The sequence below is a fragment of the Convolutriloba macropyga genome, chromosome 4 (assembly GCF_964194025.1).
Source record: "Convolutriloba macropyga chromosome 4, txConMacr16.3, whole genome shotgun sequence".
Classification (NCBI taxonomy): domain Eukaryota; kingdom Metazoa; phylum Xenacoelomorpha; order Acoela; family Convolutidae; genus Convolutriloba; species Convolutriloba macropyga.
In genome coordinates, this window is record NC_134471.1 from 35,013,248 (window position 1) to 35,030,581 (window position 17,334).

Below are 17,334 nucleotides of genomic sequence, written 5' to 3' on the forward strand. Positions count from 1 at the left end.
TTTTAAGAGCCTAACGAAGTTCGAAATACAAAAAAAGAACTATTGAGTTCAGCAAATACGACGTAATTGTCGTAACGGTGCATATATGCTGTTTTTCGAATTGCTCTCCGACAACTAACGATTTTGGCGAATTTGAATCAAGGTGCCTCTATTCAAAATTTGACCACTGTCAACTAAGTCACAATACTGAGAAGTCTCGTTGAAGTTCTGACGAGATCTATTAAATCTATATATTGTATCTTTTTTTAAGTTTACGGTATTGATTACTTTAAAACTATTTATTTTTGCACAGATTTTGTAAATTTTTGAAGTTCTGACCTCAGACTTTTTGCTGTACGTTTGTTACAGTCTGAGCGAAAGATCTTAGTGATTGCAGTAGTAGCATGCGATCGAAAGCGTACGAATCTCTATACTATTAATGACTAGACAGTTTATACTAAAAATGACTAGACAACTTTTTTAAAATTGAACTTTGATTTGACCGTTTTCTTGTTGTCTTGCCTATCAGTCTCATTTAGTAAAGTCTATATGAGTCAATAATGAAGCATACTGAATTTAAAATTACTTTTGAAAGCATAAAGTAGATATAAAATTGACGCCATATTATTTTTTTAAAAATAGAAATTTTTGAGTTTGTCTTTTGTTTTTCACTCATTTGCTTTTTCGGTTAAAATTAGCTGCTTACTTTTGGACTAAGCAATAATGTTGATTGCTGAAATGTCCAACTGGTTTTGCGAAGAGGTGTAATTGAAAGTCTGAAAGATAGCTGACATATTGCCAGAAAATAGCCGCAATAGCTTCGTAGATATGCATTCGCAAAAGATAAAAGGAACGGACCAAATTAGAACTCTTTCATTGAATGCTGAGATGTTATATTTTGATTGAGAATCTGTTATTGCTGCCTCTATTAGGTGCTCTCAAATAACCTTCATTTAGTGACGGACACACTTGACCTTATCTCTTTGAACTAAAGTAAAGACAAGTCAATTTCAGATTCAGGAAGTCATTTTTAAGAGTGATTGAATTCACGTGTGACCAGAAATTTGATCATGCGAACGAACAAAACTTACTCAACCATGAGTGATAAATGACATCACGCACTCAATTCAGTTGAAATTGCATAAACGAATGAACAGAAAGCAGATTTGAAGTGATTGTCAAGTCATATGTTTGCGAGAAATCTTGACGGAACAAAAAGTCAACAGAAGGTCAAAAACATCCCGAGCTATTGATGTGCGGCTATTAATTATAACAGATTTAGAAAAACTTTTGGGTCAAAAATAACTAGTCTGAAACGTACCTTTTCTCGATATTGCATAGCTTGGGTAACCTGAGCTTGTACTTGATCCTCAAGTACATTTGCATTCTCAATTTCGATTTATAAGTGAGTGACCAGGTCATTTTCTTAACTCCTCTGAATTAAAAGTAAGTCTATATTGAGAATCTCAAATTAATCGCAAGGTGTCAGTTAAAAGACATAGTTTGACATTGATTTTGAATACCAGATAGGTTGTGATATTGATTTTGAATACGAGATAGGTTTTGATTTTTAAATCTCAACTTTTGTTTGGTAAAACTGGGTGTGCACTTGAAAAGTCAATTTCAGATTCAGGAAGTCATTTTGGAGAGTTGGATGAGTCAAATGCGACCAGAAACTTAATCACGCGAACGAACAAAAAATCTCACTCCATTAAGTTAAAAATGACGTCACGCACGCAATTCAGTTAAAATTGCATGAACGAATGAACAAAAAGTAGATTTGAAGGGATTGTGACGTCATATGGTCGTAACAAAAACGAATTAAAAAAAGAGAGAAGGCCAATAATAGCCCCAGCTGTTGCTTTGCGGCTATTAACACTAACAGATTTAGAAAACTTTGGGGCAAAAATTACTAACCTGAAATTTGCCTTTCCTCGTGATTACATAGCTTGGGTAACCTGTACTTGAATTTCATCCCATTTCGCTTTCTCAATTCCGAGTTATAAGTGAGTGCAGAGGTCATTTTCTTAACTTATCTAACTTGAAAGTCTAAATTGAGAATCTCAAATTGATCGCAACGTGTTAATTAACATAACCGGCAGATTGCCGGAAAATAGCCGCCGTTGATTCCAATAAGCATGATTGGGATTGAACGAATAGAAGATATTGAAAAAAAAAGATTTTTGTACAAAAATATTTTTTAAGTCCGATTTATTTTGATGGCATTTCGTAGTTGAACATACTTCTGTTTCTTAGAGAGAGGCTACAGGGGCTACTATCAACACCAATAAGCATTAGAGGTGGTAACTAAGACTTACAGGAACGACTTTCAAATAGCGGGCATCTAAAATTGGGCTTTATGGGTTTATCCCGTTTCTATTTCTGACTTCAATTTTTTATACCGACTCTGTTCATTTTGAATTGCTTTGCTTAGCAACTGATGTTCAAATTCACTTTTAGCAGAATGAGAGAAGAGAGAAACTAGCCTAGAGAAGTCAAAAAGATTTCACGCAAAATGTCGAAAAAGCGGCAAAATGGTAAAGCGAAAAAAAGTTTGACGAAGTAAAAAAAAAAAAAAATACGAGCACAATAATAGCCGGCTGAGAAGATGAGAACGGCTATTAAAAATACATTACAGTTTGACATTTATTTTCAAAACGTGATATATTTTGATTTTTGGATCTCAATTTCTGTTTGGTATAATTAGGTGCGCACCTGATAAAATTGTTCTTTTTTTTAAGATTTGATTTCATGTCTGCAACTCTTGTTCGGGTTTTCATTCTACTGAAACAAAAGTGTGATCTCTGGTGTGTCATTTTAAAGATCATTCTAGTGATCTCTGGTGTGAAGTCTTCTTTAAATAGACGCCTGTCTTTTTTGAAGAATCGATCAAAGTTTAATAAATAGCAAAACATGAACAACTTCTTTCCAGTCAGTCTATCTCTGCTTTTAATTGGCAGACAATTGAGACAAGATTGTGGATCAGCGAGTCGGAACATTGTGCCATCGCACATTGGCGAGACTCCTTATTCTAGGCGATTTAGTTAGATACCTTTCCATTGAACTTAATGCCACTTGTAGTACATAGAAAAATTATATCCCAAGCTAAAACAATTACATTTTAAGTATCCGAAAGTTTTAAAAATCGGACAAAAATTGCACAGAAAAGACCACCAGGACGCTAACAATTCCTATACAGCCTCGTTTGAGAGCAAATAAACCTTACACGTGAAATCAGCGCTACTAAAAAATATTGACCACCCATCTCCTGAGATATATAACCTATATTTAATTTTAAAAATCTGTCCCTTCTCCGTCCGGATAGAGAAACCCATTATAATTGATACTTCTACACAATTCTATAACAATTAATAACGTTTCTAACGAAACAATTGCAACGACCAGTACCACCAACTTCTTATCAGGCTATATAAGCTTTTATCAATACATTCTAATGAAAAAATTCTTCACGGGATAAGGGGAGGAGGCAAACACAGTTGCAATTTATATTTATTTCCGATAAACTGGAAAGAAACAACACAATGCTTTAGAGCAATATTTCTGCATGCTACTGTATATACTATCTATTTATTGGCGCTTTTGACTTTACGTAAAACAAGAATATTATAGTTGACACAATGGAAAACGACAGAGCAGTACAGATGGGGAGAAAATGAGAGGTGCTGATACATGATGAAGACCTTGTGCAAAATGAAAGCCAGCTTTATAGAGTTGTTGAGGCGACGGTTGCTGGTGCTGGATGCGAGGATTGGCTAATGTACTTGAAGTGTTGTGACTACCCTGCGGTCTCTTGATTGGTACATTTTTGCTGTACATTTTGTTGACCATTATTCTACGATATCCTGGCAGCGGATAAAAATCACGGTTCAGACTTTCACATACACCAATAAACATGTTACAAAATCCCCAATTAGTGAGCATAAAGAATTAACTTTTGGAGCTTTGCTCCAAAAAAGAAAATATAGCCCAGGAGCAGTCAAATGGTCCGTTTTTTCCAGCTCAACTCCTATAAACGTAATGCGACCTATCAATCATTTGCATTTACCCATCACCATAAAAGTTCTGAAGACTAGGCCAAGCCATTCAAAGTTAATGTTGAAACTCAAAAACATGCCTGAATTGACTGCAAATTAATTTGAAAACTTACGTGCTTCTTCGTCGTCGAAGTCACTGTAGAAGCCCCGCTTTCTAAACACACAGGTTCAAGTCAAATCACATGGTAAGTTAACACAAAAATAAAAATGGACGACCGTCGGACGAATTGCCCTCGAATGACTGGAGAGGCAAAAAAAAAGACATGGGCAAAAGGACATGGGCTAAAATTTTTATGGTTACACTACACTGGCAATGTGCAATTCAGCACTCGCAATCACTTTTATTTTAGCTACAGGCTTAGTTTCTGACTTTCGCGCATTAAAATCACTCAAAAACTCAAGCGAGCAAAAGTCACTTAAGTGAAATTAAAAAAAGATCAACAGCAAAAAATTTGAATTAAAAAGACACAAACGTAAACAATAATTGCTTCAAACTTCGTTAAAAGCAATTAATTACGCCTTCCAGCAAAAGTTAGGGTAAATCCGCATATTGATGCCCCAACAAAAACTCAAGAATCACTCAAAAACTCAAGCGAGCAAAAGTCACTTAAGTGAAATTAAAAAAAGATCAACAGCAAAAAATTTGAATTAAAAAGACACAAACGTAAACAATAATTGCTTCAAACTTCGTTAAAAGCAATTAATTACGCCTTCCAGCAAAAGTTAGGGTAAATCCGCATATTGATGCCCCAACAGAGATTCAACCAAATTATAAGCGGTATTGTCAATTTACAAAGTTAACATATCTGGATGGTTAAAAAGAACTTATGAAAAACTTTTCGGGCAAAAACAAACAAAATACACGCAGCTGGATATATCAGAACAACCTCCATTTGTTCAGCCCGTTTATAAATTTGCTTTCTTTTCTCGATATTGATTTTGCTCACTTAAGATTGCTCTGCTGGGCATCCGCAGTTTCAAAGAACTTTGCTCAATTAGCCTAAAGTTCAGGTAAAACATTGAAATAAGGAAAAGCAAAACAAATTGTTTGGCGAAATAAAACAGCAACAAACGTCCCGAAACAACCAAGAAATTGATTGAAAAATTATATTATCCGACTTGAGTAGCAGACCAATTGAACATTAGAAGCCATACAGACAACAAAATTGAAAAAAAAATAACATCGAAATTGTATATACTTTCTGTTATGGGCGCTTAGAAACCCAGGGTTTACCAGGGTAAATACCAACTTAGGGCAGAAAGAAAGAAGGAAACACTAGAGAAGTCAAAGACTTGACACAAATTTACTTCACGACAAAATTAAATTTAAAAAAAAATTCTTTGGATGAATTAAAAAGACACAAGGACAAGGCTATCGTAACAATTTAAAGAATTCAATACTGGTTCAAAAACAACTAAGAAGAAATACGTAAACGAAAATCAGGACAATAAAACTTTAGCATTTAGACTTTAGATAGTTTTGCTAACAGCGGTTTGAAAAGCAAAGTTCTCAACGAAACTCAGAGAAATGAACAAAAAGAATGGCATCCAAGATAAAAATGCTCGAAAACTAAGAGGAAGAGTTAAGGGAACAAATAAATTTGGCAACAAATGAAACAATAAAATTTTTTAGAATATTAGAATGGGAGCTGCTATGCAAAAACCCATCTGCAAGCTCAAAATTGCGTGAGTACTTCATTTGCACACAAAAAGTGCCAAAAAAATTCAAAACGTAAAAGACATGTTAATGCTAGTTAGTCTTTTTCTTGATTCAAAAGTCCTAAAAAAGTCTCTCTTTTAATCAGTTTTAGACAATCAAATTTGCACGCTGGTAAATGTCAGCAATACAGGCAAAAATGACGAAAACAATAAAAAAACTAACAAAATGTTATAACAATTTTGAAAACTATAACTTAAAAACATATACCTTTCTAAAATCTTTTTTAACCATTAGCCACTTCGAAATCGTTAAAGTTGCATTGAGCATCATGAGACGGAAAACACAAAACTTGCCATAGACTCCCGAACTCACACAAAAGCTACATTTTTTGGTGTAAGGTTGTTATTAGCAAACAAACCTTAAAAAAATGTTTGGACAAGGTATCTAATAACTTAAATCAACGAAGACTAAACATAAATGCAATGGCTGCTCTCCTATCAATGTCAAACAAAACTTTACAAGACCCATTTCAAATCCAAGGTTTCAAACTTGGTTAAGAGCAATTAATTACGCCTTCCAGAAAAAGTTAAGGTAAATCCGCTTATTAAGAAAAATCGTTATTGCGATACAAATCAATAATAAGCGAGAACAGATAACGAGATCAAGCGGATCTGCTATTTCAATCTGCCACTAATTACAAATTAACATAATCACGTTAAAGTCATAATGTACTAAAAACTTAGTAGCATCATTTAAATTCATTATCTCGAATTAACAAACAATTGGAGTAGTATATGTATTTCTAAAGAATATAATGCAAAGTCCAGCGGGAGGGAAATTTGTTGCTATAAAAGATGATCCAGAGATTGACTAGTCATCATATTGCAGTCAAGTTTAATTTTTGATTTTAAATATCTAAGATGTTTGTTTTTTAATCGAATATGAACCTTGTTCGTTCATAATTATTGACTAAATAGTTTATTAGGTGGCAAAAATTGGATAATTTCTTTCCCGAAGTAAGACAAATCGAAGTCTGATGAAATAACACCAATTTTAATCAGTCTGTTATAAGGTTTAGCACCTTGAAACCGAATGTAATTTTTATCATCTTTCGTTTACAAAAGGGCTCTTCTAACAATTTCAGATGGGAACTTCTGGTTACCCTTACGCAGGATTGTTTAAAAGCAAAAAGATTATTGCAAAAATCTGTGTGTGTTGACTGTTTATAGCTTTCAGAATGAACTTGAGAAGTTCGTAAATGGGTAATTCAAACTGCTAAGATTGAATTCTTCGCAATTAAGTCGTCGCATTGATCGCTTTTTTCCTGAAGTGAACAAGCTTAATTTTCTTCTTTTGTAAAAGAGAGAAGGGTTTTAAAGACGAATAGCTGCAGCAGCAGCAATAAACTAAAGCACCATACTGCAAAATAGGAGCAACATTAGTATGATATTCTAACAGCTTTTCTTGTTGTATATGTCTGAGCTTAGAGACGATTCCACATTGCATACTGATTCTTTCCTTAAAATAGTCAATATGGGACTGAAATGAGTTTTCCGTCGAGATTTCTGTCTAAGTATTTGCACACAGGTTTCACTGGAATAAAATCGGAGTACAGGTAAAATGTCGTGTCTACGGATAAAAATTTCAGATTCATCTGAACTGTTTTTTCTAAGTTTAGTACTAAATTATTCCTTTCGAGCCAATCATTGATTGCTTCAAGATCCTATTCAATATCTTTGTTAGTGCACCCTATAGTTTCAAGAAAAATGTTAACACTTTTAACAGACGTTTGGTATGTCATTGATATATGAGAAATAATAACGGTCTTAAAATTGATCCTTGAGGAACTCCTTGGTTAATATCTATCCAAGTTGATACTCCATTTACTTCAACTCTTTGATATCTGTTTTCCAAATATTATTTTAACCAACTCAAACAATTTCCTCTTATTCCGTATCTTTCAAGTTTATAAAGTAAGATATCGCGGTTAATTGTGTCAAAAGCTTTCTTTAGGTCTAGAAAAAAACAAAACGTTTGAGAGCTCTGTCTCATTCTCAATTTTCAGTAAGTTCAACTAACGCATCGACCGAACAATGTGAAGATCTAAAGCCAAATTGTTTACAGTAAAAGAGCTGTCGTGATTCGAAGTAATAGTAAATTCGATTAAAAACAACACGCTCATAAATTTTACTCCAAGCATTTAGAAGTGAAATTGGTCGATAGTTGTTTTCTTTCAGTTTCTCCTTTATTTAGCGGGAAAACTGTTGCTTTTGTCAATTCTTTTGGGAAAATTACCTCTGAATAGAAAAATTAATCAAGAGGACTAAGTATTGTATTACCGGTTCCACCGAAGTCTTAATTAGAACATTATTTATTAGATTATTGCCTGACGAAAAATTGTTATTCAGCTGCGCTACAATTCCTATTACTTCGATTCTAGTTGTCTGCTAAAAAAACAAAGGTTTCTTCAGATGGAAAAATCAGAGTAAAAGGCTTTTTTAGGTGCTTACTTATGTTATATTCAATAGAAGCAAAGAATTTATTGAAAAAATTTGCATTATCTTCATCTGTTGGTTCAATTTTGTCGTTTAGGCTTGAGCTCAGAAGCGGTTTATTAGTTGTATTTAAAGTTGAATCCGCTTATTGATGTCCCAACAGAGATTCTAACAAACTAGAAGCGGTAAAACATTGAAATAAGGAAAAGCGAAACAAATTGTTTGGCGAAGTAAAACAGCAACAAAAGTCACGAAACAACCAAGAAATTGCTTGAAGAATTATATTATCCGACTTGAGTAGCAGATCAATTGAACATTAGAAGCCAGACAGACAAAAATTGAAAAAAACATCGAAATTGTATATACTTTCTGTTATCAGCGCTTAGAAACCCAGGGTTTACCAAGGTAAATACCAACTTAGGGCAAAAAGAAAGAAGGAAACACTAGCCTAGAGAAGTCAAAGACTTGACACAAATTCACTTTAGGGCAAAATTAGATTTAAAAAAATTTCTTTGGATGAATTAAAGAGACACAAGGACAAGTCTATCAAAAACAATTTAAAGAACTCAGTACTGGTTCAAAAACAAGTCAGAACAAATACGTTAACAAAATTAAAGACATTGAAACTTTAGCATTTAGATTTACCCTTTGAATATTAGAATTCTAAGTGCTATGCACAAAGATTAAAAAGTCAAGCGTGCAAAAGTCACTTGAGGAGTGTAATAAAAAAGTGTTCAAGATGAAAACAGCAAGCAAAAATGTTGCATAAAAAAAGAAATGTTAACAATGACTACTTCAAACTTCGTAAAGAGCAATTAACTTCGCCTTCCAACAAAAATAAAGGTAAATCAAATTATTTGGGTCCTAACAGAGAAAAAATAAAAATAGAAAAGTTATTGTGTCATGTTACAAATTGCATGTCAAAATAACCGGACGGCTAAGGAGACAGTTTGTAGAGCTATTTCGGCAAAAAAAAAATACAAAATGTAAAAAATAGTTTATCCGTCTTTATTTTTGATTTCTCCTCTCCACATTGAATTTGGTCAATTAAGACTGCTCTGCTGAACAATTTGAAAGCAATTGGCGCAACTAACTTATTATATAGTTTCAAATTTTTCCAAAAATTAAGTTTTTGCAACCAACTTTTGTAACTGTACTAACCGCTATACTGAAAAAAAACGCTATATTACTTGATCAATTAGTCCCAATAACTATCAAACACATCGTGCGACATTAACAACTACACTACATCGGCAATGTGCAATTCTGCATTCACAAATGATTTTATTTTAGCAACTGACTTAGTTTCTGAATTCGCGCATTTAAATCACTCAAAAACTCAAGCAAGCAAAATTCACTAAAGTGATATTTAAAAAATAGAGCAAAAATTTTGCATTAAAAAGACACAAACGTTTACAATAATTGCTTCAAACTTCGTTAAGAGCAATTAATTACGCCTTCCAGCAGTTCCAGCAAAAGTTAAGGTAAATCCACTTCTTGGTCCTATGAGAAACACAAAGAAAATAGAAACGGTATTGTGTCATGTTTACAAAAAACATGTTAGCGTATCCTGATGGCACAGACATTTTGCAAAACCATTTGGGCACAACCAAAAACAAAATATACACAGCTGGATATATCGGAAGGTGCTTCATGAGTTAATTTCACTTCAGTTTGGTGTTTCTCGACATTGAATTAGATCAATTAGGATTGGCTTGCTGAGCAACTGCAGTTGAGAAACACTTTCCGCAATCAGCTCAGAGCTATCAAGAAGAGTAAATCCGCTTATTGGTGTCCCAACAGATTCAAATTAGAAGCGGTTGTCAGTTTACAAAGTTAACATATCCGGATGGTTAAAAAGACCTTATGACAAACTTTCGGGCAAAAAACAAAATGCACGGAGCCGGATATATCAGAACAAACTTCATTAGATCTGCCCGTTTCTATTTTTGATTTCTTTTCTCGATATTAATTTTGCTCACTTAAGATTGCTCTGCTGAGCATCTGCAGTTTCAAAGGACTTCGCTTAATTAGCTTAAAGATCAGGTAAAACATTGAAATAAAGAAAAGCGGAACAAATGGTTTGGCAAAGTAAAACACAGCAACACAAGTCCCGGAATACAACCGAAAAATTGATTGAAAAACTAAATTCTCCGACTTGAGTAGAAGAATTGAACAGACCCCATACAGACAACGAAATTGAAAAAAAAGCATCGAAACTGTTTATACTTTCTGTTATCAACGCTTAGAAACCCAGGGTTTACCAGGGTAAATACCAACTTAGGGCACAAAAGAATAACTAATTTAACAAAAACCCTTAGAATATGAAGTGCTATGCAAAAACCCGTCTGCAAGCTCAAAATTTCGTTTACTGAGTACTTAATTTGTACAAAATAAAAACATGTTATTGCTAACGTCTTCAAAACGAAAAAAACAACATGTTATTGCTAGTCAGTCTTTTTCTTGATTCATAAGTCCTAAAATTCTGTCTTGTAACCATTTCCAGACAATTGAATTTGCAGGCCGGTATATGCCAGCAATACAGTCGAAAATTATGAAAACCATCAAAAACTAACAAAATGTTATAGCAATTCTTAAAAATTATTACTTCAAAACATAAATCTCTATAAAACTACCCATTAGCCACTTCGCAATCGTTCAACTTGGACTTCAGGAGACGGCAAACACAAAATTTGACAAAAACGCCAAAACTCGCAATAAAGCTACAGTTTTTGTTCTTATATTGTTATTCGCAAACAAACCTCAAATAGAAAAATCTTTATACAAGGTATCTATTAACCTAAGTCAACGAAGACTTAAAATAAATGCAATGGCTGCTCTCCTATCAATGTCAAGCAAAACTTTACAAGATCCAGTTCATATCCAAGGTTTCAAACAATTCTAGATATTGACTTTTTGGCAGTTGACTTTTGTGAACTGTATTAAGCACTAAACTGGAAAATACAGTTGCATCGCTCGATAATCAATTAGTCCCAAAACTAGGAAACACAAAGTGTGCCGTTGGAAAGTACAGTACACGGGCTATGTGAAATTCCGCAATCCATCGATTTTAATTCAAGTAGTCGCCTATTTTTTGAATTCGCGCAATTAAAATCACTCGAAAAAATTAAACAAGCGTGCAAAAGCCAACTGAGGAGTGCCTTAAAAAATGTTCAAAATGGAAACAGCAAGCAAAAATGTTGCATCAAAAATGAAACGTTGACAATAACTACTTCAAAATTCGTAAAGAGCAATTAACTTCGCCTTCCAGAAAAAGTATAGGTAAATCAAATTATTGGTGAACTAACAGAGATACAATGAAAAGAGAAGAGGTATTGTGTAATGTTACAAATTGCTTGTTAAAATAACCGGACAGCCGAAAAGACAGTTTGTAGAGCCATTTGGGCAAAACAAATAAAAAATGTAAACAGCTGGATATATCAGAAAGTGCTTCATGAGCTAATCCCGTTTTTATTTTTGGTTTCTCCTCTCGACATTGAATTTGGTAATTTAAGAGCGCTCTGCTGACCAGCTGCAGTTTGAAAGCAATTTGCGCAACTAGCTTATTACCTAGTTTCAGATCTTTCCAGATATTAGGTTTTTGCAATTAATTTTTGTGAACTGTACTAACCACTACACTGAAAAAAACCGCTGCATCACTTGATCAATTAGTCCTAATTATCAAACACGTGCGTGCGCCATTAACAAGATAATAAAGATCAAGAGCAAAATATTTGCAATAAAAAGACACAAACGTTTACAATGAATGATTCAAACTTCGTTAGGAGCAATTGAGCCTTCCCGAGAAAGTTAGGACAAATCCGCTTATTGATACCCCAACAGATTCAACCAAACTATAAGCGGTACTGTCAATTTACAAAGTTAACATATCCGGATGGTTAAAAAGACCTTATCAAAAATCTTTTGGCGAAAAGAAACAAAATGTACACAGCTGGATATATCAGAACAAATTTCATTAGTTCAGCCCGTTTCTATTTTGATTTCTTTTCTCGACACTGATTTTGCTCACTTAAGATTGCTCTGCTGAGCATCCGCAGTTTCAAAGAACTTTGCTTAATTAGCTTAAAGTTCAGGTAAAACATTGAAATAAGGAAAAGAGGGCTAAATTGTACGGCGAACAGCAACACAAGTCCCAAAATACAATAAAAAAATTGATTGAAAAAATTAAATTCTCCGACTTGAGTACTAGAATTAAACATTAGACACCACAGAGACAACGATATTGAAAAAAATATAGCACTGAAATTGTATATGCTTTCTGTTATCAGCGCTTAGAAACCCAGGGTTTACCAGGGTAAATAACAACTTAAGGCAGAAAAAAAAAACTAATAAGACAAAAAACCTTTAGAAAATTAGAATGTGAAGTGCTATGCAAAAACCCATCTGAAAGCTTAAAACTGCGTTTATCGAGTACTTCATTTGCGACAAAAAATGCCAAAAAATTCAAAACGTAAAAAAACGACATGTTATTGATAGGTCTTTTTCTTGATTCAAAAGTCCTAAATTATTCGGTCTTATAATCATTTCCAGACAATCGAATTTGCAGGCCGGTATATGCCAGCAATGAAGTCTAAAATTACGAAAACCATCGAAAACTAACAAAATGTTATAACGATTCTTGAAAATTATGACTTCAAAACATATATCTTTATAAAATTTAAATGTGAAGCTAAAATTCCATGCAAACCAATTCGCGAAATTTAGTTTATTGATAGCTGAAGCAACAATTAAAATGGCAAAAAAGTTAACAAACCGCTTATTGATGTCCCAACAGGGTTGCAAACAAATTGGAAGCGGTATTGTCATCTTGCAAAGATAACACATCCGGATGGTTAAAAAGACCTTTGAAAAATCGTTCGGGCAAAAACAAACAAAATGCATGCAGCTGGATATACCAGAACAAGCTTCATTAGTTCCCGTTTCTAATTTTGATTTCTTTTCTCGACATTGGTTTTGCTCACATAAGATTGCTCTGCTGAGCATCTGCAGTTTCATACAACTTTGCTTAATTAGCTTGAAGTTCAGGTAAAACATTGAAATCAGGAACAGCGGATTAAATTGTTTGGCGAAGTAAAACACAGCAACACAAGTCCAAAAAAACAAATAAAACTGATTGAAAAATTGATATCCAACTTGAGTAGCAGAATTGAACATTAGACGCCATACAAACAAAATTGAAAAAGCATCGAAATTGTAGATACTTTCTGTTATGAACGCTTAGAAACCCAGAGTTTACCAGGGTATATACCAACTTAAGGCACGAAGAGAAAACCCTTAGGATATTAGAATGTGAAGTGCTATGCCAAAACCAATTTGCAAGCTCAAAATTTCGTTTATTGAGTACTTAATTTGCGCACAAAAAGTTCCAACAAAATCAAAACGTAAAAAACAACATGTCATTGCTAGTTAGTCTTTTTCTTGATTCATAATTCCTAAAAAATTCTGTCTTGTAATCATTTCCAGACAATCAAATTTGCAGGCCGGTATATGTCAGCAATACAGTCGAAAATGACAAAAACCATCAAAAACTAACAAAATGTTATAACAATTCTAAAAATTATGACTTCAAAACATAAATCTTTATGAAAACTACCCATTAGCCACTTTGTTAACTGTATTAACCACTATGCTGGAAAATACCGTTGCATCGCTCGATAATCAATTAGTCCTAACAACTATCACACACATAGTGGGCCGTTAACTAGTACAGTACATGGACTATGCCTAATTCCGCAAAAAATTAATTTTATTTCTAGTCGCCTATTTCTTGAATTCCCGCTATTAAATTCCGCCGAAAAAATTAAATAAGCGTGCAAAAGCCAACTGAGGAGTGCCTTAAAAAATGTTCAAAATGAAAACGGCAAGCAGAAACGTTGCATAAAAATTAAAACGTTGACAATAACTACTTCAAACTTCGTAAAGAGCAATTAACTTTGCCTTCCTGCAAAAGTAAAGGTAAATCAAAATTATTGGTGTCCTTACAGAGATACAATAAAAGAAGAGGTATTGTGTCATGTTACAAACTGCATGTTAAAAAACCCGGGCGGCTAAAAAGACAGTTTGTAGAGCCATTTGGGTAAAAACAAATACGAAATGTACACAGCTGGATATATCAGAAAGTGCTTCATGAGTTCATCCCGTTTTTATTTTTGGTTTCTCCTCTCGACATTGAATTTGGTCATTTAAGAGCGCTCTGCTGACCAGCTGCAGTTTGAAAGCAATTTGCGCAACTAGCTTATTACCTTTCAGATCTTTCCAGATATTAAGTTTTTGCAATTAACTTAATATCTTTCAGATCTTTCCAGATATTAAGTTTTTGCAATTAACTTTTGTGAACTACTAACCACTATACTGAAAAAAAAACGCTATATTACTTGATCAATTAGTCCCAATAACTATCAAACACATCGTGCGACATTAACAACTACACTACATCGGCAATGTGCAATTCTGCACTCAATTGCTTTTAATTCAGCTACTGACTTAATTACTGAATTGGCGCAACTAAAATTAATAAAAAACTAGAGTGGAAGAGAAGTGAAATCAAACAAATGTTCAAGATCAAAACGTGCAAGAAGCCCCGCTTTCTAAACACACAGATACAATTCAAATCAGATGGCAAGTTAACTCAAAAATATTAACTGACTGCTGCCGGAAAAAACGCCGTCGAACGACTGGAGAGGCAAAAAAAGACATAGGCTAGATAAACATTTATGGTTGCACTACACTGGTTATGTGCAATTCAGCACTCACATTCTGTTTTAGTTAAGATACGGACTTAATTTCTGAATTCCCACATTAAAATCACTTAAAAACGCTGAAGTCAAGCGCTCAAAAGTCATTTGAGAAGTGAAATAAAAAAGAAAAACATTTACAATAATTGCTTCAAACTTCTCTAAGAGCAATTAATTTCGCCTTCCAGCAGTTCCAGCAAAAGTCAAGGTAAATCCACTTCTTGGTAGAGAAATACAAAGAAACAGAAACGGTATTGTGTCATGTTAACAAATTACATGTAAGCGTATCCTGATGGAACAGACATTTTGTAAAGCCATTTGCGCAACTAGCTTATTACCTATTTTCAAATCTTTCCAGATATTAACTTTTTGTAATTAACTTTTGTGAACTACTAACCACTATACTGAAAAAAAAAAACGCTATATAACTTGATTAATTAGTCCCAATAACTATCAAACACATCGTGCGACATTAACAACTACACTACACCGGCAATGTGCAGTTCTGCACTCAATTGCTTTTAATTCAGCTATTGACTTAATTACTGAATTCGCACAACTAAAATTAATGAAAAAAAAGAGTGGAAGAGAAGTGAAATCAAACAAATGTTCAAGATCAAAACGTGCAAGAAGCCCCGCTTTCTAAACACACAGATACAATTCAAATCAGATGGCAAGTTAACTCAAAAATATCAACTGACTGCTGCCGGAAAAAACGCCGTCGAACGACTGGAGAGGCAAAAAAAGACATAGGCTAGATAAACATTTATGGTTGCACTACACTGGCTATGTGCAATTCAGCACTCACATTCTGTTTTAGTTAAGATACGGACTTAATTTCTGAATTCCCACATTAAAATCACTTAAAAACGCTGAAGTCAAGCGCTCAAAAGTCATTTGAGAAGTGAAATAAAAAAGAAAAACATTTACAATAATTGCTTCAAACTTCTCTAAGAGCAATTAATTTCGCCTTCCAGCAGTTCCAGCAAAAAACAAGGTAAATCCACTTCTTGGTAGAGAAATACAAAGAAACAGAAACGGTATTGTGTCATGTTAACAAATTACATGTAAGCGTATCCTGATGGAACAGACATTTTGTAAAGCCATTTGCGCAACTAGCTTATTACCTATTTTCAAATCTTTCCAGATATTAACTTTTTGTAATTAACTTTTGTGAACTACTAACCACTATACTGAAAAAAAAACGCTCTATAACTTGATTAATTAGTCCCAATAACCATCAAACACATCGTGCGACATTAACAACTACACTACACCGGCAATGTGCAATTCTGCACTCAATTGCTTTTAATTCAGCTATTGACTTAATTACTGAATTCGCACAACTAAAATTAATGAAAAAAAAAAGAGTGGAAGAGAAGTGAAATCAAACAAATGTTCAAGATCAAAACGTGCAAGAAGCCCCGCTTTCTAAACACACAGATACAATTCAAATCAGATGGCAAGTTAACTCAAAAATATCAACTGACTGCTGCCGGAAAAAACGCCGTCGAACGACTGGAGAGGCAAAAAAAGACATAGGCTAGATAAACATTTATGGTTGCACTACACTGGCTATGTGCAATTCAGCACTCACATTCTGTTTTAGTTAAGATACGGACTTAATTTCTGAATTCCCACATTAAAATCACTTAAAAACGCTGAAGTCAAGCGCTCAAAAGTCATTTGAGAAGTGAAATAAAAAAGAAAAACATTTACAATAATTGCTTCAAACTTCTCTAAGAGCAATTAATTTCGCCTTCCAGCAGTTCCAGCAAAAGTCAAGGTAAATCCACTTCTTGGTAGAGAAATACAAAGAAACAGAAACGGTATTGTGTCATGTTAACAAATTACATGTAAGCGTATCCTGATGGAACAGACATTTTGTAAAGCCATTTGCGCAACTAGCTTATTACCTATTTTCAAATCTTTCCAGATATTAACTTTTTGTAATTAACTTTTGTGAACTACTAACCACTATACTGAAAAAAAAAACGCTATATAACTTGATTAATTAGTCCCAATAACTATCAAACACATCGTGCGACATTAACAACTACACTACACCGGCAATGTGCAATTCTGCACTCAATTGCTTTTAATTCAGCTATTGACTTAATTACTGAATTCGCACAACTAAAATTAATGAAAAAAAAAGAGTGGAAGAGAAGTGAAATCAAACAAATGTTCAAGATCAAAACGTGCAAGAAGCCCCGCTTTCTAAACACACAGATACAATTCAAATCAGATGGCAAGTTAACTCAAAAATATCAACTGACTGCTGCCGGAAAAAACGCCGTCGAACGACTGGAGAGGCAAAAAAAGACATAGGCTAGATAAACATTTATGGTTGCACTACACTGGCTATGTGCAATTCAGCACTCACATTC

At 33.9% G+C, this 17,334-nt stretch overlaps 1 protein-coding gene across 3 annotated transcripts in view; it reads right to left on the bottom strand.

Moving 5' to 3' along the window:
• The window catches only part of LOC142337638 (uncharacterized), a 114,803-nt gene that overhangs the window by 77,145 nt on the left and 20,324 nt on the right, over positions 1-17,334 (bottom strand). For 2 of the 3 annotated variants that reach the window (XM_075387022.1, XM_075387020.1), the window contains exons 6-7: positions 4,148-4,188; positions 3,681-3,842 (exon numbers count right to left, since the gene is read on the bottom strand). In XM_075387022.1, coding sequence (XP_075243137.1) covers positions 3,681-3,842; positions 4,148-4,188 — 203 coding nt within the window. The remainder of the gene's footprint in view (positions 1-3,680; positions 3,843-4,147; positions 4,189-17,334) is intronic. The other variant, XM_075387021.1, reaches the window with a different exon arrangement.